This window comes from Rhinatrema bivittatum, chromosome 1 (genome assembly GCF_901001135.1).
Source record: "Rhinatrema bivittatum chromosome 1, aRhiBiv1.1, whole genome shotgun sequence".
NCBI classification, from domain to species: Eukaryota; Metazoa; Chordata; class Amphibia; order Gymnophiona; family Rhinatrematidae; genus Rhinatrema; species Rhinatrema bivittatum.
This window is the reverse complement of record NC_042615.1, coordinates 299414244-299436493: the sequence shown is the minus strand read 5'-3', so window position 1 is coordinate 299436493 and position 22250 is coordinate 299414244. Positions and strand designations below refer to the sequence as shown.

Genomic DNA, 22250 nt, shown 5'->3' with positions numbered 1-22250 from the left:
ATATTTTACAAAAGTTTGTTTCATTGATGCTTTTATTAAAAAAGCATAGGATATAAAATGAATTAATCTGAGATGAACATCCCTTTCAGAGACATTGAAGAGTTATTTGTGAATTTTTTCTTGTATAAAGCATAACAGAGGATTGATGAGTATTCCTAAGAAATAAAAAAAAAAGGGGGTTCTTTTTCTGTAAATTCATGTCAGTTTATTGAAACTGAAGTACCTGATAACCATTTTGTCTTATGAAGTCCATAATCCTATTCATGATTATTGTTCTCTCTTGTTGGAGTGAATTTTCCTGAAAGTCTTTGAAAAAGTAACGATGGTGCACAGAGTCAAGCAAAGCATGCAGTGCCCCTGAGGCAGTTTGCAAGTACTCTTCTTCTTTAAATCCAGCCTCTCTCACCTTATCGCCATGGCTGAAGATGATGGCTGTGAACTTCTTCCAGCTGGGACCAAGGATATCCTGCAGTGAAAGAAAACCTAGTTATGTTTTGTGCTAGCCCAGCGGCTTCATGTATACGGCAAGTATGAATTAAGCAAGCCTAATTGTCAAAAATGTCATAATGCCTCTGTATCGCTCCATGGTGAGACAGCACCTTGAATACTGTGTACAATTCTGGTTGACGCATCTCAAAAAAGATATAGTTGCAATGGAGAAGCTACAGAGAAGGGTGACCAAAATGATAAGGGGAATGGAACAGCTCCCCTATGAGGAAAGACTAAAGAGGTTAGAGCTGTTCAGCTTGGAGAAGAGACGGCTGAGGGGGGATATGATAGAAGTCTTTTAAATCATGAGAGATCTAGAATGGGTAAATGTGAATCGGTTATTTTACTCTTTCAGATAATAGGACTAGGAGGCACTCCATGAAGTTAGTATGTAGCACATTTAAAACTAATTGGAGAATGTTCTTTTTCACTCAAAGCACAATTAAACTCTGGAATTTGTTGCCAGGGGATGTGGTTAGTGCAGTTAGTGTAGCGGGGTTTAAAACAGATTTGGATAAGTTCTCGTCTGAGAAGTCTATTACCTGCTATTAATTAAGTTGACTTAGCCACTGCTACCGGTATTACTAACAACAGTAGCATGGGATAGACTTTGTTTTTGGGTACTTGCCAGGTTCTTATGGCCTGGATTGGCCACTGTTGGAAACAGGATGCTGGGCTTGATGGACCCTTGGTCTGACCCAGTACGGCATGTTCCTATCTTCTTATGGAAAGAATAGTGCCAGAGGGAATGAATGGTAACAGAATCCCATTGCCCCAAACCACAGCTGGTTAATATTAATGATTCTGGGGGCCAATGTATTTGCCATTAGTGAGCAAATGTTGCAGTCTGTTATGTTGTGGGGTGAAGGTGGGTGGTTAAAGCCAGAAAGTTTGATGTGATCATATCCATTCTTTACTAGGATGGGCACAAAGGTAAAGGAAGATTCATAAAATGATTTGCTTTGATAGTTATATAGGTAGTGAAGTACCTTTATAGTTGAGGGGGGCCAAGCCAACCAAGTTTTGCCCCCTCTGTCTCTGTCACTCTGCCCCTACAGGTGTCTGATCCTCTCTCTCTTCCCTTGCTGGCATACCCCAGCCCTTTTCTTTCTCTCTGTGCTCTGCCCTTCCCTTTTCACTTGCCTCCACCCCTCTCTGTCTCCCCAGCCCCCTCCCCATTTTGCTCTCTCTTCCTCCTTCCTCCCTCCTCCCCCGCTAATCAGGAGGGATACGGTGGTGCCTCAGGCCACATCCTCCTACTTTGCCTCGGTCCAGCTGCTGCTTTGAACCCCATGGCTGTGCAGAGCCCCATGCGGTACAAAGCAGCAATCAGGTCCTGAGCTGCAGAGGTGGAAGACTCAACTGAAGCACTGCCGCTCTCTTCCTCCCCTTGCCACCAGAAAGCTGCTGCCTGCTCGACCTGGTCCTGCATCTCTCGCAGTGATTCTGTGGGAATAGCCAGATTTTGGTAGGGTCATGGCCCCTGTGACTCACCCTATTCTGACCCCTGTTTGTTTGTGTGTGTGAATTTTAAAATCTTCCTACAGTATGCTCTGGTACAGGATGTTTCCTTTTGAGCTATTTGATTGGCTAATGGTATTGGAAACTTTACAGTTTAAATGAATACATGGGAAGAGCAGATCTATGTGTAAATTGATGGAGGAAGAGAGACTGTATGTAGGTATATGGTTGTGACCCTACCTTTAGCTGCTTGGGAGTTTGCATAGAGATCTTATGATAACAACAGATCTGCACCCAACAATTTAGAGGTAAAAGAAAAAATTTCCAGGGTCTTCATTTTCATAGATCAATGTTTCCAAACCAGCTAGGTTTTCAGGATTGCCACAATGAATATGCATGAGATAGATTTGCATACCCTGGAGACCCATGGTATACAAATCTATCTCATGCATATTCATGATGGATATACTGAAAACCTGATGGGTTTGATGTGCCTCCAAGAAAGGGTTGGTAAACACTGTCATAGATGTTTGATCCCGTAATTGTGAAGCTGAATTTGCAATATACTCAAGCTGCATCAGCCAAAGATGTAAACCAATACCTGCACCTCCATTTCTAATGTTCTGTTCAGCCAGAACAGTGTTGTTAACATTTTTTTTTAAGTTAAAAGTTAGAATCAGTGCATGTCTTGCAAATTAGTATGTATTATAATTTAAAGAAGAAAAGCACAAGGTGATGCTTTAGAGGATACTTTCAATGGTACATGATTATAATGCAGTCTGTAAAGAATAGGTGTTAACTTTTTGATAAAACCATTTGTGATATAGCTCCTAAAGGGTTACTAAAGAATATATTAAATTAAAGAATGTGCAGAAATAGTTACATTTTGTTAAGCCAACAAAATTACCTGCGTTCCTTGAAATATCATTTTGCCCTGTTTTATTAAAATAATTATTCTTTTGTTCTCTTGTTTATTATTGTTTGATTAATTGCAATTAATTACAGTTGTAAAGCAGTATTTGTATGTCTGTTGGGATTCTGAAGTGTGCATCCAAGTTAGATTCATCTATACTTGCTTTTTTTTTTTTTACACAATACTTAGATGTATGAGACCATACGATGCAGGCTGTTGGAAAGCTACAGATTCACGTACAGCAGAAATCTCCTGCTGGTTTACAGTCACGGATTTCCTCAGAAAATCCACAGCTTCACTGTTCTGACACAGTTGCTTGGCAGTGAATCAGCACAGAAGCATCCCAACCTACATTGCATAGGCAACTCCTGCCTGGTTTTTAAAGACAACCAAAATATTTATTTATTTATTTGCCATCTTTCAGCCACTTCGAAGTGGATTACATTCAGGCACTGTAGGTATTTCCCTGTGCCCAGAGGTCTCACAATCTGATAAATTAAATTAACGAGGTTCTTTGCATACATTTATTCTAACAGTTTGGTTAGTCTGAAAACCAGAGGGGAAATGCCTGCCACTAGCCTAGGTTTATAATGACCACAATGAGGAAGGCATTTTGGAAGAGGTCAGGTCCTTGTTTCTGCTCAGGAATAAGATAAAAATCAAAAAGGAAAAAAAGGAATGTAATTTCTATTCCAGTTGCCAACTGAATTATTATTATAACATTTGTTTTTGTAGTTTTATAGTATTGATGCTTTAGTAGTCTGTATTGTGGTCAAAAAGCTACTCGTTAATGAGAGGATGCATGTTCATAAACGACCAAGAGCTGATGCGATTTTGAGTGCATCAGGGTTGGAGCGCTCCTGGTACAATTGGTTCCACTACAAACATTGTTCAGAATCTGCAGTCATCTCAGGGCCCCCACCAGCTGCTTTGCCCCATTTATTTGTGGTTAATGAAATCATAGCATCTGGGATCTTAGGAAAAAAATATATTTCAAAAGAGCCAACCATTACCTCAACTCTGAGCAACACTTTATAATCATAAAATGAAGTGGCCAAGCCTTGCTTTTCTAGAGCTTGTCCCCAGTGTTTTTCATTTAGCTGTCTCCCCTCTGTTTTTTCATTGTTTAAAAATAGCTGAAATAGTGTCGCATTTTGAACAGGTGAGCACAAGGCACCAAGGGAGATTTTTTGAAGATCATACCTAGCTACCTGTATGTTTTCCCATCTAATCCAGAAAGAGAAAGGCAGACCAGCCTAACGCGCCGCTGATGAGCAAGGGAAAAATAGTAAAGTACCTTCAGAGTCCTCAGTCGCTTTAAGTCTGTGGAGTGCTGGCGAAGTGCTTTAATGCTCATTTTTTTCTTTTTATCTTCCAAGTCCTTAAATATGGATGCAAACCCCCTAGAACTCAATTTACCCGCGTTCTTTTTGGCTTCCAGAACTTTAGCAGAAAATGCTGGGGATTTGCCGAATAGCAGATATCATAAAAGGAGATATTCCTCAGACATTTGACTCAATATATATATATATATATATATATTTGGTTCAACCTGAAAATAGATATTTGGGGTGCTTGGGAGGAAGAGCCACCGTAGGTGCTCCATCAATATCCTCCTCCACTCTGTTCACAAATCCCTGTTTGCCTCTGGAACCCCTCACACTCAGTTATATCTCCTGTTTCTCCAAGCTGGGGTAAGTGCAGGCACAAATACTGCCTCCGTCACACATTTCCATTACTTCTTATTAGAGAAAGTTCAGTAATTTTAAAACTCTCACATTTGTGGGAAAAAAAATAGGAAAGCTAACTGTAGCAAATCCATTTCCTTTGCTTTTAACATATATCGCTACCTAAAATATTTTTTACCCCTTTCCCCCTGACAATAGTAGACAAATGTTTCACATGTGAGTTATTTCTAAAGGCTAGTATTGCTTGCTCTGCAGGGGATTACTATACCTGCATTTGAAAAATTGCTTTGGCATACTCCAACAAAGCAAGGGTCAATATGGCATGCAAAACCCCCTCAGTCAGCATGCTGCTTGCTGCAAAATGCTGTCACCATGAGCATTTTCGAACTCGCAGGCTATCTCTGCTCACCTTGCAGAACTGTAATTTTCCATCGAGCAGTGTTAGGCAGGGTGCGTCGGCAGGAGTTTTGCAACCAAAGTCAATTAATAGCACAATCGTTGGGAGCAGTTGGCACCAGGCCAAGAAAGTTTGCCAACCCCTGAACTGGAATCTCATCTACAACAAGCACACTTTCTCTCTTATCCTAATCTAATCCCCCCTCTATCATCCTCTCTTAAACTTCATCACAGCTCCCACAATCACACTTACATTCTGCACATTTCTCATATACTGCTAAATATTGGAAAAGTTGAGGGACATATACACTGGTGTGCTGGAGTGGGGGGGGGGGGGGTCTCCTGGCGGACCCCTTGTTCAATTTTTACATAATAACAAAGCACTTCACAGTCATCAAATGGAAGAGAGCTGGTAAAAACTTCTCCAAAAGAAATGATCAGCACTGCACAACCCTCAAAGTATGCATCCTCAATACTTTGGCTAATACAAACACCACTATCTAGTGTATGCTTGCTGTAATAGAATATATTAATACTACAAAAGACTTTCACAGGTACGTATTTTATTTATATTCCAGCAGACTTTGATTTGAGGACAGTCTTGAGACATGAGTTTAACAGTGCTCTTTGACACTGATTTGGGGGTGACCCTGGACAGTCCTAGGACTCAGGTAAAAACAAAGCATTTCTCTTAGCCTGATCTGTCAGATCAACCAATTTTATGTAGTAGTATTAAGAAATAGGGATTAGAGTAGCTCTAGTTTAAAACATGTAATAAAATGAAACAGAGAAACGTGACACCAATCCAAGTCACAAGTACCTGACAAGTACCCAAACATTAGATAAATCACAAGCTACTATTGCTTATTAGTTATCGTAATATCAGTTTATGGATTTTTCCTCTAGGATCTTATCCAAGCCTTTTTAAACTCAGTTACACTAACTGTTGTGGCAATGAATTCCAGCTGAGTGAAAAAGAATTTTCTTTGATTTGTTTTAAATGAGCTACTTGCTAACTTCATGGAGTGCCCCCTGGTCCTTCTGTTATTTGAGAGAGTATATAACTGATTTACATTAACTTGTTCAAGTCCTTTCATGATTTTGTAGACTTCTATCATATCGCCTCTCGATTGTCTCTTCTCCAAACTAAACAGCCCCAACTTTTTTAGCCTTTCCTCATAGGGTAATTATTCCATGCCCCTTATCATTTTGGTCGCCCTTCTCTGCACTTTCTCCAGTGTAGCTATATCCTTTTTGAGATGTGGTGACCAGAATTGTTTCCATCACATCTCCCCTATATTGCCTTTCCACTAGGGTATACATGTTTAGATCTTTGTCTGTTCCCATATACTGCTGCCCATTTTAATAACCACTCTCTAGACTGATTCCAACCAGTTTATATCCTTTAGAAGGTGCATCTCCAGAATTGTATGCAGTATCCCAAATGAAATCTCACCAGGGACAATATCACCTCCTTTTTTCTGCTGCCCAGCCTCTCTCTATGCACCCAAGCATCTGTCTGGCTTTTACCATTGCCTCATCAATCTTTTGGCACCCTTAAGATCATCAGTTAAGATCTCCCCTAGATCTTACTCTTCTTTCATATGTAGAAGTATTTTCATCTTCTATACTCTACTGCTTCCTTGGGTTTTGGTGGCCCAAACGCATAACTCAGCAGTTTTTAGCCTTAAATCTTAGCTGCCACACTCTTGACCATTCCTTGAGCTTTAAGTCCTTACTCATGTTTTCCATACCTTTCTGGGTGTTTATCTTGTTACAGTGTTTGGTATCCTCAGCAAAACCTTCCCGACAATCTTTCTGCAGTGCCGCTTATGAAAATATTGAAAAGAACCTAAGGACCAATCTCAGGAACACATCACTAGTAAAATCCCTCTCCTCAGAGTGAACTCAGTTTGCCACTACCTTTTGTCACCTCCCACTCAACCAGCTTCTAACTCAGTCAGTCACCCTAGGTCCCATCGCAAGGGCACTCAGTTTATTTATAAGTCACCTATGTGGAACTATATCAAAGGCCTTACTGAAATCCACGTACTCTAATTCTAGCGGTCTACCCTGATTTAACTCTCTGCTCACCCAGTCAATGAAATTGATCAGATTTGTCTGACAAGACCTACCTCTGGTAAAACCATGCTGCCTTGGATCTTGTAATTCATTGCATTTAAGGAATTGTTCTATTCTCTGTTTTAGCAGCAATTACATTAATTTGCTCATCACATATGTTAGACTAACTGGCCTGTAGATCCCCGCCTCCTATTTACTGTCTTCAGTCCTCCAGAACTTCTCAAATTTCCCTTCATATTCTTGGATGTATCCCATCCAGCCCAATCTCTTTTATCTACTTTAGCTAGCATGAATGATACTGCAAGGTACCACACAGATCATATTAACAGTGACTTCATGGCTCTGGGAGAGAGGTAAAGTAGATAGGGTACACAGGTGGTATTTTTATTTTCTCAATCCTCCCAGTTAAGGATAAAGGCCCAGACAGGGAAGCTTGCATCCTGGAGATAAATGAATGGCTGTGTAGATGGGGTCGATTTGAGCATTTTGGCTTCCTGGATCAAGGGATGATATTTCAAGATTGCTGAACAGAGACAGAATCCACTTGTCAGAGAAGGGGGCGCAGCGTCTTTCGACCTTATTTTCTTTTACCTTGACTTGAATATTACTGGTTTTATTTGTAACCCGCCCTGCCCATTGGAGGGCGAGGGCAGTAAATTATTTTAAATAAATAAATAAAATAAATAAACTCAGAATGATAAAACCTACTGAGGAGGGCTTTAAACTAGAATAAGTGAGGATGAAGAAAACTCTTCAGGTAAATATAATGTTAAATACTCATATAGAAATAGGAAATATGGGAATAAAGGCAATATTTGGTAAGCTATGTGCACTAAAGTCCCAGATCTAGAGGGAGTCATGGAAGAAGCAGATGTAGACATAGAAGCTGTCACAGAGACCTGGTACATGGAAAACCATGACTGGGATATAGCTCTACCGGGCTAAAATCTATTCAGGAAGGACTGGGTAGGAAGGAAAGGAGGAGGTGTGGCATTATATATAAAGAACAACATTAAAGCAACAGCACTGCTGGGATTATGAGGTAAGGAGGAGGCACTGTGGGTTAATCTGGAAAGAGGGAATGGGACATCTATTTATACTGGGGTAATGTATAGACCTCCATCACAGATAGAGATTTAATGAAGTATATTTACAGGATTGCAGTGAAAAGGGAGGTGCTACTGCTAGGGGATTTTAATCTTCCAGATGTTGTTTGGGACATCCCAACTGCAGTATTTTCTAGAAGCACTGACATTTTGGATTCTCTGGCAAGGAGAACTGTTCTGTCAACTGCTAACAGAATCCACATAGGAGGGGGCAATACGGGACCTGGTGCTTACCAACGGGGACGGTGTTTATGATGTCGTAGTGGATGATCATCTCAGAACCAGTGACCACCTGATGGAGTGGATGAAAATTAGGATGCAAGAAATGAAGGTTCATTCTAAGGCAAAGGTCCTAGCCTTCAGAAAAAATAACTTTCACAAAATGGCAGATAACCTCAAGGAGTAATTTAGCTGGATGGGAAAATCTAGGGGAAGTAGAAGGGCAAACTAAAAGTAGATATCATAAGGGCAAATAATCTTTTTTGTTAGGAATGTAAATAAAGGGAAAGAGAAAAAGAGACCATTATGGTTTTCTAAAGGAGTAGCTGAAAAGGTAAGGCAGAAAAGGTTAGCATTTATAAACTACAAGAGATTGCAGAAAGAGAAAGACAGGCGACAATATCTAGAAAAATTAAGACAAGCTGGGAAAGTTGTCAGGAATGCAAAAATTCAAATAGGAGAAAAACAGAAAATATGATAAAACAGGGGGACAAGGCTTTTTAATTTTTTAGATATGTTAGTTATAGAAGGAAGTGCAGAAGTGGTATTGTGAGACTCAAAGGTGGAGAGGAATATGTAGACGCTGATGAGGAAAAAGAAAATTGTTTAAAAAACATTTCTGTTCGTTGTTCACTGTGGAAGAGCCCGGAGAGGACCATGTAAAACAAACACAAATAAGATTGGAAGTGAGGTAAACCTTAATTTTCAGAACAGTGTGGTCATGAGGAGCTAACTAAACTTAAAGTAGGTAAGGCAATGGGGCCAGACAAAATACATCTGAGGGTACTTAGAGATGTCCTGGCAGCTCCGCTGGCTGACCTTTTCAAATTTTCCTTAGAGTCTGGAGTAGTTCCTGAGGATTGGAAAAGGGCAGATGTGGTTCCTATTTTTAAAAGTGGAGGAGGCTGGGAACTACAGGCCAATTAGTCTGACCTCTATGGTGAGCAAACTAAAGGAATCACTGCTAAAACAAAAGAGAGTACAATTTTTGGAATCCAATGGATTGCAAGATCAGAGGCAGCATGGTTTTACCAGAGTAAATCTTGTCAGATGAATCTGATCAATTTCTTTGATTGGGTGACTAGAGAGATGGATCAAGGGAGAGTGCTAGAAGAGGTATACATGGATTTCAGCAAGACCTTTGACATGGTTCTGCACAGATTTATAAATAAATTGTGCGCCCTTGGTATGGATCCTACAGTGACTGACTGGGTTAGAAACTGGCTAAGTGGGAGGCAGCAAAGGGTAGTGGTAAATGGAGGTTTTTTTCAGAATTGGTTTACTAATGGTGTGCCTCAAGGATCAGTCTTTCACCGGTTCTTTTCAACATTTGTTTGAATGGTTTGAATGGTTGTCAGAAAAGGTTTGTCTTTTTGTTGATGATACTAAAATCTGTAACAGTGTGGACAGCCAGAAAAGTGTGGAAAACATGAGGAGGGATCTAGAGAAAAGGAATGGTCTAAGGTCTGACAGTTAAGATTAAATGCTGAAAAATGCAGAGCAATGCATTTAGGATGCAAAAACCCAAGGGAAAGGTACAGTATTGGAGGTGAAATTCTTCTAAGCACAAAGGAAGAGTGAGATCTGTGGGTAATTGATGCTGGATATGATAAAGATCTATAAAATCATGAAAGGACTTGAATGGGTAAATGTAAAATGGTTATTTACTCTTTTGGATAATATAAGGATTGCATGAAGTTAGCAAGTAGCACATTTAAAACAAATTGGAGAAAATTCTTTTTCACTCAATGCAGAATTAAGCTCTGGAATTCATTGCCAGACAATGTGGTTAAGCAGCTAGTGCAGCTGGGTTTAAAAAGGTTCCTGGAAGAGACATCTATAAACTGCTATCAATTAATAGGGACTAGCCACTGCTTGTTGCTGGCATTAGTAGCATGGGACCTATTTAATGTTTGGGTACTTGTCAGATACTTGTGACTTAGGCCTGTTAGAAAAACCTGCTACGATTCGCCGTGGCTGGACCTTCCTACCTGCTCCAGCGGGTCAGCAGGATCTGTTTTTTGCTTCGGGAGTCGATCATGCTGCTCGCTGAGGGCAGGCCAATCACAAGGCTCTGATCGTCATTTTGGGAATGTTGGTGCATGCCCCCCTTCAGGACGCACACACGCAGATGAGTGACATCATCGGACGTCTTAAAGGGGCGGTAGCTGGAGATTTAGGCTCGAGGCATAGAACTTGTATTGGAGCCTATTTAAAGTGTAACCGTCAGCTGTTCCTTTGTCCTGGCAACAGTTGATGGTGAGCGAAGTCTGCCAGTTTGCTCCAGCTACAGATTTTCTTAGGTCCAGCTTGTTCCTGCTTCAGCGTCAGCTTAGTTCAGCCGGTTCCCGATTCAGCGTCAGCTTGGTCCAGCTTGTTCCTGCTTCAGCGTCAGCTTGGTCCAGCTTGTTCCTAGTTCAGCGTCAGCTTAGTTAAGCCAGTTCCTGCTTCAGTGTCAGCTTGGTCCAGCTAGTTCCTGCTTCAGCGTCAGCTTGGTTCAGCTTGTTCCTGCTTCAGCGTGGTCCTGCTTCAGCTTCAGCTTGGTCCATCTTTTTCCAGCTTCATCCAGTTCCAGTTTTGTCCTGATCCAGCTTTGTCCAGATCCAGCTTCTGTCAGATTCAGAACCAGCCTGTTCCAGATCCAGTGTTGACTCTGCCTTTCCGATGACAAATTCTCAGGGGCTCTACCTTTGAGACAAATTGATAATTCACGGAGAAAGGGTCCATGATCTCAACAATTTGCCAGGACCATGGACTAGGTGGATTTGAGTGGTATTCAGGCCATTCCTGATTTGGCCCAACACCTTCAGCAGCAACAGATATGTTTGGAAGTCCTGGCTGCAACCGTAGAATGCTTGGCAAACCGATTAGACTCTATTCTCATGCCGACGGCTCCAATAACACCTCCAGTGGCTTCACTTTCTCAAGGTGTTCCAATTCATCTGCCAGCACCTCCAAGGTACGCCGGAGATCCTAAGCAGTGTCGTAGGTTTTTAAACCACTGCTTTATGCACTTCTCATTACAATCTGCTCAATGTCCCATGGATCAGGTTAAGACCACCTTCATTTTGTCCTTGTTAGATGAGAAGGCTCTTGCGTGGGCTTCCCCCCGGTGGGAACGTGGAGATTCTCTTCTTGCAGATCTGACTTCCTTCATACAAAATTTCAGACAAGTTTTCGACGAACCAGGTCGACAGTCTACAGCGTCCTCGGATCTTTTGCATCTTCGATAGGGTTCCCAACCTTTAATGGATTATGCAGTGGAATTTCATACTTTGGCTTCTGAGCTCAGCTGGCATGATAACAGTTTACGCAGCATTTTCTTAGAGGGATTATCATCAAGAATAAAAGATGAACTTGCTGCCCGAGAACTGCCTTCGGAACTGCCTTCGGAACCTCCCCGGCACCTTCTCCTCTCTCCCAAGAAGAGAGGAGAAGGCGCCGGTCCCAGGGCCTGTGTTTATATTGTGGGGGCAAGGGACATTTCCTTGCCCGCTGTCACGAGCGTCCGGGAAACACTCGGACCAAGAGTCAGTCGGGGAGTTAACTCTAGGTAACACCACCTCTGCCTCCCCATGTACCATTCCAGTAACCCTGATTCCCCGGACGGAAACTTCAACACCCTAGCCCTGGTAGACTCCGGAGCCGGGGGGAACTTTATTCTCAGGAACCTGTGCAGCAACTCCAGCTTGGGATCCAATCCTAGGAACCCCCCATACGAGTGTCTTCGATCCAGGGAACCCCACTTCCTGGAACCATTTCCATACATACTCAGTCACTAACGCTATGCACCGGCCTCCTACACGTTGAGGAGATCACGTTCCTCATCCTGGAGAAATTCATACACCCAGTCGTGTTAGGACTGCCTTGGCTTCGGAAGCCCTCTCCCGTGATCAGTTGGGACTCCCTCCAGATTACATCCTGGGGTCCAAACTGTTTTAATGAGTGTCTGTCTGCCCGGCCTTGACCGCTGGTTCCACTCATGTCAACTCCACTAGCGCTACCTCCCCAGAACCATGCCTTCCGAGACATATTTTCGAAGGAGAAGGATCGTACATTGGCCCTTCGATTGTGCGATCAACCTGATCCCTGGCACCACGCCACCTCGAGGAAGGGTCTACCCGCTATCACTCCCTGAGACTCAGGCCATATCTGCCTATATCAAAGAGAACTTGGACTGAGGGTTCATCAGACTATCCAACTCCCCGGCCAAAGCAGAGTTCTTCTTCGTAGGTAAGAAGCACGGGTCCCTTCGACCCTGTATCTATTACCCCGGCCTGAACAGCATTACGCAGCGTAACTGCTACCCGCTACCCTTGATCCCAGAACTATTGGATTGGCTACAGGTAGCCGAGGTCATCACGAAGTTGGATCTCCGGGGGGGGGCATATAATCTGGTGAGAATTCAGCCCGGTGATGAGTGGAAGACCACATTCAACACAAGAGATGGTCATTACGAATATCTCGTCATGCCCTTCGGCCTCTGCAATGCCCCGGCTGTGTTTCAGAACCTCATGAACGAGGTACTCAGGGAAATGCTGCACACCTCAGTGATTGTTTACCTCGATGACGTGTTAATATATTCCAAGGACTTGGAGGTGCACCCCCGAGATGTCCGTCAAGTACTGCAGAAACTGCGAGAATCGGCTTTATGCCAAATTGGAGAAATGCCAATTTGAACAGGAATCACTACCCTTTCTGGGGTACATCGTATCCTCCACGGGGTTCCATATAGACCCAGAGAAGGTCGCCGCCATCAAGAATTGGCCTCAGCCTGTGGGAGTCAAAGCGCTTCAGCGGTTCCTTGGTTTTGCCAATTTCTACCAGCAATTTATCCCACACTATTCCCAGATGGTAGCCCCGCTGACGGCCCTCACCAGAAAGGGGGCCGACGCTAAGAACTGGCTGGCGACAGACCTACAAGCCTTCCAGGAATTGAAGGACGCTTTCCTCCAGGACACATGCCTCTGGCACCCAGACCCTCAATGCTAGTTCATCGTGGAGGTCGACGCCTCAGACACAGTCATCAGGGGCTGTCCTAAGTCAATTATCCAGTGGGGGTAAATCCCTGCCCTGCTCCTATTTTTCACGCAGATTCTCACCCACAGAGAGGAACTACGGCATAGGGGATAAAGAGTTGCTGGCCATCAAACTAGCATTCGAAGAATGGTGCCAGTGGTTGGAAGGGGCCCAGCACCCGGTGGTTGTGTGTACGGACCACAAAAACTTGGAATATCCATGCTGCGCCCAGCATCTTAACCCCTGGCAGGCCCGGTGGTCTCTCTTCTTTAGCCGCTTCGACTTCCTTCTCTGCTACTGGCCAGCAGACAAGAACATCCAGGTGGACGCCCTTTCCCATACAGCAGAGATGGAAGATACCCCTAATCCACCACAGTACATCCATGATCTGGCCAAAGTGCTCCTCGCGGCCTCTGACGTGGTCCCAATGGGGAAGACAGTGGTGCCTCTCCGACTTCGAAAAAAGGTCCTCTCTTGGGCCCATGACTCCCTGACCACTGGTCATCTGGGAGTAGCTAGGACCCAGGAGCTACTCTCTGAGTTCTACTGGTGGCCTTAGTTTAAAAGGGATGTCCGTCTCTACGTCAGGTCCTGCCCAACCTGTGCCTGACAGAAGACTCCACCAGTTGTCCCTGGGGTCTTCTTCAGCCTCTGCCTGTCCCCACTGAACTGTGGACCCACTTACCACGGATTTTATCGTAGATTTATCTGCCTCTGAAGGGAAAACGGTGATCTGGGTCACAATAGACAGGTTCTCTAAGATGGCTCACTTTATGCCCCTCGCTAAATTGCCCTCAGCACCCGAACTGGCGAACCTGTTTACTCATTATATCTTTTGCCTTCATGGACTCCCTCTACACATCGCCTCGGACAGGGGCTCCCAATTTATGGCGAAGTATTGGAGGGCGTTCTGTAAAATGTTTGGGGTCCAGCTAGACTTCACTACCACATTCCATCCCCAAGCTAACAGCCAAGTGGGACACATGAACCGGACTTTGAAGATGTTCCTCCGGTCCTTCGTTGGAGCCCTACAAAATGACTGGGTGGCCTTACTCCCGTGGGCAGAGTTCCCTTACAACCACCACAAGCATTCCGCCACCTGTAGGTCTCCCTTCTACACGGTATATGGGAAACGTCTTTGACCTCCTTTGCCATTACCTTTGGAAGTGCCATCACCAGCTGTACAGATCACAGCCCAACAATTGCGACAGGTCTGGAAATCCACTCAGGAGAAACTTCTCCGCACTGTAGTCATTGCGAAAAGATTTGCGGACCGCCTACGATGGCCAGCCCCGGTATTTCTGCCCAGGGAGAAGGAGTGGCTAAGCACCAGACACCGCCGCTTGCGGCTTCCTTTGATGTGTCTGGCTCTGAAGTACATTGGCCTGTTCGCTAACAAGGAAAGGATAAGGGCAATTTCCTACTGTCTCTGTCTCCCGGCCACGCTCCGGGTACACAACGTCTTCCACGTTTCCCTGTTGAAGCCATTGGTTCTCTCTCCCTTCCATAGGAAGACGCCTGTACCAGCCACTCCTGAGGCACAAGAAGATACTGTTTATCAGTTAAGGAGGTATTGGACGTGTGGTTCCGCCTAAGACATTGGGAGTACCTCCTCTCGTGGGAAGGTTATGGCCCCAATGAAAATTCCTGGGAGCCTGCCATCAACATCTTGGACAAGGACCTTCTCCACCAGTTTCACGTGGCTGATCCAGGTAAACCCAGGCCTACAGGAAGGGGGCGTAGGAGGGGGGGGTACTGTTACGGTCCTGGGCTGTGCCCTGGGACCTCTGCTCACCTCCTGGCCTGGGCTGGCTGCGGGAGTCCCTCCACTTTGGCCCCAAAGGCCCGAAACACAGTCTACCGTGGCGCTCTCCCTGCGAGGGAGATGCCACTGATGATCCGCGGCTGGCCCCGCCCCCTAGGCGCCCGCTCGCGCCCGTGCCGGGGCTTCAGTCTTAAAGGGGCCAGCACAGGAAACTCAGGGCCAGCCTCCCACTGATGTCAGATGCTGCTGGGTTATTTAAACCCGGCAGTCACTGACATGCCTCGCCTTGCAACGAGGTTCACTCAGTTCCCCTGGCAGGCCAAATTGCTGCGTTGGATCTTGGATTGTCTCTTCTACTTCTGGCTTCCGACCCGGCTTCATCCATTGACTTCGTCTTCTCTCCTGCTCCTGGTTTTGGCTTGGACTTCTGGCTTCTGACCCTGCTTCGTTCCTGGACTCTGACTTCTGTTCACTCCGCCTCTTCAGGTATCAGGTTCCTGCTGGCCCAGGGGATTCTCCTAAGTCCCAGCAGCTCAGGCTCTCACAGGATCCTTCCAGGGGAGCTGTGGGCTTCCGAGGGTGAAGACTCTTCCAGCATCCTGGGCCCTACTGTCCTCATCGACCATCTCTTTGACCACTTCCTGGATCCTTGGTCGCAGAGGGTCCCACCTAAGTCCAAGAGGTCCGGGTCCCTATGGGCTCCTCCTGGGGGGACCTCGGACTTCCAGTGGTGAAGTCTTCTCCGGAGTCTCTCGTCAGCGCCACCTCCCGGCTGTGACACTCATTGTGGGTCCCCACAGTGCAACATCTGCAGTCTCAGCCGGTCCAAGGGTCCACAACCATAACACAGACTACGCACTCTTAAATTATTAAGTCAATACTACTGGTGGCCAACAATAGAGAGAGACACACGATCCTATGTGGATTCTTGTCCAATTTGTGCACAGCAAAAACCTTTACTGGAGTGCCCTTGGGGTCTTTTGCAAACTTTGCCAGTACCAAAAGCACCTTGGACTCATATTTAATTTAATTTAATTTATTAAAATGTATTAATCATCTAACACAAAATTTTTGGCCTGGGCAATTTACAGTGGAACATACACAAACTTAAAACTAATTAAAAAACAAATATAAAATACAGACATCATCAAAACATAACATAACACTACAATCATCAGATATTTAGCAAACACCTTAGGCACATTGTAGGAGGAAGTTTTTTAAAGCAGACCTGAATTTCTTTAAGTTTTCTTGCATCCGGATCTCAAAAGGTAAGGAATTCCAGATGGAGGAGGCAGCTACAGAAAAAGCTGTTTCTCAAGTTGAAGACAAATGGCATGCCTCACAGAAGGGATGTCAAGTAAGCCTTGCTGTGAAGATCTTAATTGCTGAGTTGGTTGATAGATTCGAAGGAGGTCCAAGGAGGAGAGTCTGGACTGAGAAGTTTGTAGATCGTCATTGCAATTTTATATTGAACACACTCGGGAATTGATAACCATTTTAAGTAAGACAAGACAGGTGTAATGTGTTCATGTCGTTTTAGCCAAGCAGCAGAATTGAGTAGTAACTGTGGTGGTAGTAATGAAGATTTATGTAAACCTAGAAACAAATTGTTACATAATTTAGGTGTGGAAAGGCTTGAATGATGGTATGAAAATCAGAGTTGAACAACAAATGATGTAAACCGGAAATCAGACGTAATTTGAAAAACCTAGTTTTGATGAGAACTTTAATCTGGGGTTTAAAAGATAAAGTGACATCTAACAATATGCCAAGACTTTTAATGGGTTTGATGAGTGGAAATGTAAGATTGTCAAGCATAATGATATCTTTTTGAGGCTCAGAATGTGGACGATGTATGAGCAAGAAATCTTTTTTTTTTTTTTAGACTTGAGAGCGAGTTTGTTTTGATGTAGCCACTTTTTTATCCTTGTAGAGCAAAGATGAAGATGTTCAAGTGTTTCTTGCCAGGAGGTTCGAATTTTAATGAAAAATTGTATGTCGTCCGCGTAGATTTTAAACCCGACCATAATGCTAGCTAGCAGCTTGATGATGGGAGCTAAATATACATTGAAAAGCATCACTGAAAGCGTGGAGCCCTGTGGGACTCCAGATTTCAGAGGAGTGGCTGCTGTTAGCTGATCATTATAGCTGATAGATTGAGAACGGCCTTCTAAATAATTGGTGAACCACAGGAGAACAGAGCGTGTGATGCCACATTCGCGAAGACGAAAAAGAAGTATATCGTGGTCAACAGTGTCAAAAACCGATGACATATCAAGATATACCAATAGAAATTGCTGGCCATTATCGAGACCACATTTGAGAGTGTCTACAAGTGAAATAAGGAGAAGTTCTGTGCTCATGGAATGGCGGAAACCAAACTGGTGCGGAATTACTATCTCAATATGTTCAAGAAAGTCAGTGAGCTGCTGCAACAGATTTTATTGTAGATTTGCTTCCATCTGTTGGTAATCAAGTGATTTGGGTGGTGGTAGATAGATTTTCAAAGATGGCTCACTTCATTCCTCTTCCTAAGTTACCCACAGCTCCAGAGCTTGCACAATTAGGGATGTGAATCGGGCTTCGGACGATTGAAAATATCGTCGATATTTTCAAAATCGTCAGAAATCGGGAGCTCCCCCAAAATGATAGGAAAACCCCACGATATTGATCGTGGGGGTTCCCTTATCGTTTTGGGGGAGGGAGGGAAAAATGTCACACAAAATTAACCCCTAAACCCACCCCGACCCTTTAAAAGTAGCCCTTAACTTCCCCCACCCTCCAGACCCCCCAAAAAACTTTTTACAGGTACCTGGTGGTCCAGTGGGGGTCCCGGGAGTGATCTCCCACGATCTCCCGCTCTGGGCCATCCTCCCGCTCCAGGGCCGTCGGCTGCCACTAATCAAAATGGCGCCTATGGCCCTTTGCCCTTACTAAGTGACAGGGTATCCGTGCCATTGGCCGGATCCTGTCACATGGTAGGAGCACTGGATGGCTGGTGCCATCTTGTGCTCCTACCATGTGACAGGGGCTGACCAATGGCACCGGTAGCCCCTGTGACATAATAAGGGCAAAGCCTATCTGCGCCATTTTGACTACTGGCAGCCGATGGCCCGAGTGCAGGAGATCGCTCCCGGACCCCCGCTGGACCACCAGTGCTTTTGGTAAGTCTTGGGGAACCCTCCTGACCCCCACAAGACTTGCCAAAAGTCCAGCGGGGATCCGGGAGTGACCTCCTGCACTTGGACCGTCGGCTGCCAGTATTCAAAATGGCGCTGATAGCCTTTGCCCTTACTATGTCACAGGGGCTATCGGTGCCATTGGTCAGCCCCTGTCACATGGTAGGAGCACAAGATGGCGCCGGCCATCCAGTGCTCCTACCATGTGACAGGATCCTGCCAATGGCACGGATACCCTGTCACATGGTAAGGGCAAAGGGCCATTGGCGCCATTTTGATTAGTGGCAGCCGACGGCCCGAGAGCGGGAGATTGCTCTCCGCGCCCCCACTGGACCACCAGGTAATTTTAAAAGGGTTTTGGGGGGGGGGGGTTCGGGAGGGTGGGGGAAGCAAAGGGGTCATTTTTAAAGGGTCGGTGGGTTTTTTTTTTATCGGGCCATCGGCGCCATTTTTATTAGTGGCAGCCAAAATGGCGCCGATGGCCCAAGAGCAGGAGATTGGTCCCGGGGCTTCCACTGGACCACCAGGTACTCGTAAAAAGTTTTGGGGGGTTCGGGAGGGTGGGGGAAGGTAAGGGTTTAGTTTTAAAGGGTCGAGGTGGGTTTAGGGGTTGTATTGGTGTGCCGGTTTTCCCGCCCTCCCCCCAAATAACTCCCGTTAGTGGACACTAACCCATTAATGATTTTTCACGATAAATCGGGGGAATTTCTATTGTATCGCGCACTCTAACGATTTTTGACGATTTAAAAAATATCGGACGATTTTTTTAAATTGTCAAAAAACGATTCACATCCCTATTTGCTAGTTCAAATATGTTTCAGCTCGGGGGGGATTTAAAACAGTGGCCTATGTAAAATGAGTGGGTGTTCTCTGTCCTGTTACCAATGGACGTGTGTTCACATCACTGAAATCACCTTCACTATTTGGCTCACTATGGGCAGTCTCAGTAGAAAGGTCAAAGGCTGCACAGGCATGGAGAAAGCATTTCTTTCTCCCCCTTGGGGGTAATCTCTCCAGAGAACAGTTGAAGGACCTTGGGTGGGTAGTGTGTGTGTTTGTGTGGGGGGGGGGGGGGTGCCCTGCCCTGCCCTGCCCTGCCCTGCCCTCCCGCTGTCTGTGAGGTACCCGTTCTGTGGATAAATGGAGGGTTTTGTTTCCAGTGCTATCAGGTGCTGTTACTCATTTCATTACCTCGGCCAGCCGCACTGTGTGGCAGTTGTCCTCCTCACAGAGTGGCGAGTCGGCTCTCAGGATAAGCAGCGCCATGTGGAGTCCCTCCGGGAAGTGTCGCAACAGGGCCTCTTTGATAGCCCTCGTCACCTCCTTCCTGCCCAGGCTGCTGTGCGGCGAGCCCGGCGTGTCCACTACATGCACCCGCAGGCACAGCTCCTTGCCCAGTCGGCGCCCAAAGTTTGGTATGTGGCAGCGGCAGGCACGGCATGCCTTGGTCACGGAGCCTGCGGAGAGGTGACTGTCAAATTCAAAGCTTCCCAGGAGGCTGTTCCCCACTGCACTCTTCCCACTCTGCGTCTTTCCCAGTAGGAGGAGGTTGATGGTGACCTCATTATCCTTGGACATCTCCGTCTCTTACTCTCTCAGATCCTGCATGTTAAACGTAAGACGTGTTAAATGAGTGGGGTGGGGAATGAGCAAAACCCAAGTTGAAAGCAATGTTATTGCCTATATTCTCAATTTTAATTGTTGCCAACTGTTTAGCTGCACGGGGTCGGCAACTTTCAGATAAGTACCCGGGCATACATACGCAGGGATTTCAAATCGTGCGCGCAGCTGCACGCATATGATTTAAAACGCACCCATCGCATGCACGTGTGCTCCTAAACTTAAGCATTTACTCAAGCAATCGTAATTCGCGCATCTTCCTTAGGATTTTGTTGGCCTTAACGCACGCAGGTACGTGGACTGCGGATTATAAATCATACCCGCGTGAAGGACATTCCCAGTTTTACCAGTTATTCCACGAGTTTGTTCCAGTCTATTTCGAGGTCATTCAGACCCCTCTGGTTCTTCAGCCTTCACTCCAATCCAGTTTACCCGCTGTCGTTTTATTCCTAAAAAGAGATTTCTTAGACTTACACCTCATCCTGAGCAGCAGTAAATAGCTGTGGTTAACAGTCCACAGTGTGCTGCTGCTGCTGCCATATTTAAAATACAGATTTAAGCACGTAACTGTTGGACCCACCCCAGAACGTCCCTGACGCAACCTAACTCTGACCCTTTTTCTTTTTCTTGCACATGCGCATATACGCATGTAATTTGCATCTAAAATACGCGTTTCTCACGCGCAGCCTTGTTACTTGTGTATAATAGGCCTTTTAATGTGAGCAACATTTAAAAAATGTGCCCCTAAGACGGTAACTTTTAAATAGGTATGCGGGTGCACATGTGCGTGTATTCGATCCATGCCCAGGGACATGGCCATTTTATAACATACGCACGTATATGCGCATGTTATAAAAAAGCCTGACTGTGCGCACATGTGCGTGCAATTTTATATGGACGCGCACCTGTGCTCAAAAATGCCACTTCTGCTACATAAGCAGGGGAATTGTAAAAGAAATGTGCGCCAATGCCATTCCCAGTTCACCTAGGTAAGGAAGAGGACTTCCAAATCCCCTTAGTTTAATAGACTCCCTTCTCCCCTGTTATCCCCTGACCCTTAAAACCCTGCCGATCTATCTATTTGTCTTTATTTATAACTTGCACGTCCTCCATAGAAAAGTAAAGTTATACGGCAGGGGACCCTGTGCACATCTTTGTGCATTAAGTATTTATGTGCAGATTTCAATGTGAAATCCAGGAACGCCCATGGCCCTCCCAAACCACGCCCATGCCAGCCCCTTTTTTGGACCTTTTCATTTGTGGGCAAAGCAGCAAGTAAGCACGTACGTGGGTGGTTTTTATCCTCTCAGCATGCACCGGCCCAATTTGTGTGCATATCTCCCAGTTTTGGTGCGCATGGGGTGCCTTTGTAAAGGCAATTTAAATAAAATAACAGAAAGCCCGGAGCAGCTCAGCATCGATAGATTTGCCTGAGTTGGTTCATCATGCTCCAACTCTGAATATATTCAAATCCAGTCTCAAAACCCACCTTTTTGATGCACTTTTAAATCTTAACTTCTTTTCTATAGCACATGCATTTCCCATAGACTCTTGTCACGAATGTTAGCTTTGACTGGATTGTAAGCTCCATGGAACAGGAATTCTCTTATGTGCATCTGTACAGTGCTGTGTACCTTTAGTAGCATATTAATAGTATTCTTTCTTTAATTTGCCTGTCTTTATTATGGTTACCCTGATTTTAAGTGCATATAAAGCAGAATATAAATAAAATAAATAGATGTCAATAGTTCTTAAGTTATTGTGTGGTGGTTGCATGTTAAGTTGTGTATAATGTATTTTAATTACTGCATCTTATTTGATCATTTGTAAACAATTCTTCGTGCTTTGCAACAGGACTAGAAATTGAGGAAATGAAATGAAATGAATCCCAAGCCATTCATTGGGCAGCTTAAATCATGTTCTAGGACAGTGATGGCAAACTCCAGTCCTTGAGTGCCACAAACAGGCCAGGTTTTCAGAATATCCACAATGAATATGTATGAGATAGAGTTGCATACAATGGAGGCAGTGCATGCAAATCTTTCTCATGCATATTCATTATGGATATCCTGAAAACTTGGCCTGTTTGTGGCACTCGAGGACTGGAGTTCGCCATTACTGTTCTAAGATCACTCCTGATCAGCTCATATCAAAATGCAGCAAAAATAGCATAGCAGTTACTTTAAAAAGGTAGCTAATAAGAGAAAATAAATCAAAATATAAGGACTAAAACAGCTTTGAAAAGCATTGCAAGGATATATGTGCAGACCTCGAAGACTAAAGCGTTAGTTAATCAAATGTAGTCAGGCC

General features: G+C 44.8%; 1 protein-coding gene across 1 annotated transcript; it reads right to left on the bottom strand.

Moving 5' to 3' along the window:
- Nucleotides 1-205: 205 nt before the first annotated feature.
- Nucleotides 206-19898, bottom strand: GIMD1 (GIMAP family P-loop NTPase domain containing 1). Its single transcript, XM_029584824.1, has 2 exons — nt 19512-19898; nt 206-466 (listed from the first exon to the last, which is right to left on the bottom strand). The coding sequence occupies exons 1-2, from the start codon at nt 19896-19898 to the stop codon at nt 206-208; spliced, it is 648 nt and encodes a 215-aa protein (XP_029440684.1).
- Between the last annotated feature and the right edge of the window lie 2352 nt (nt 19899-22250).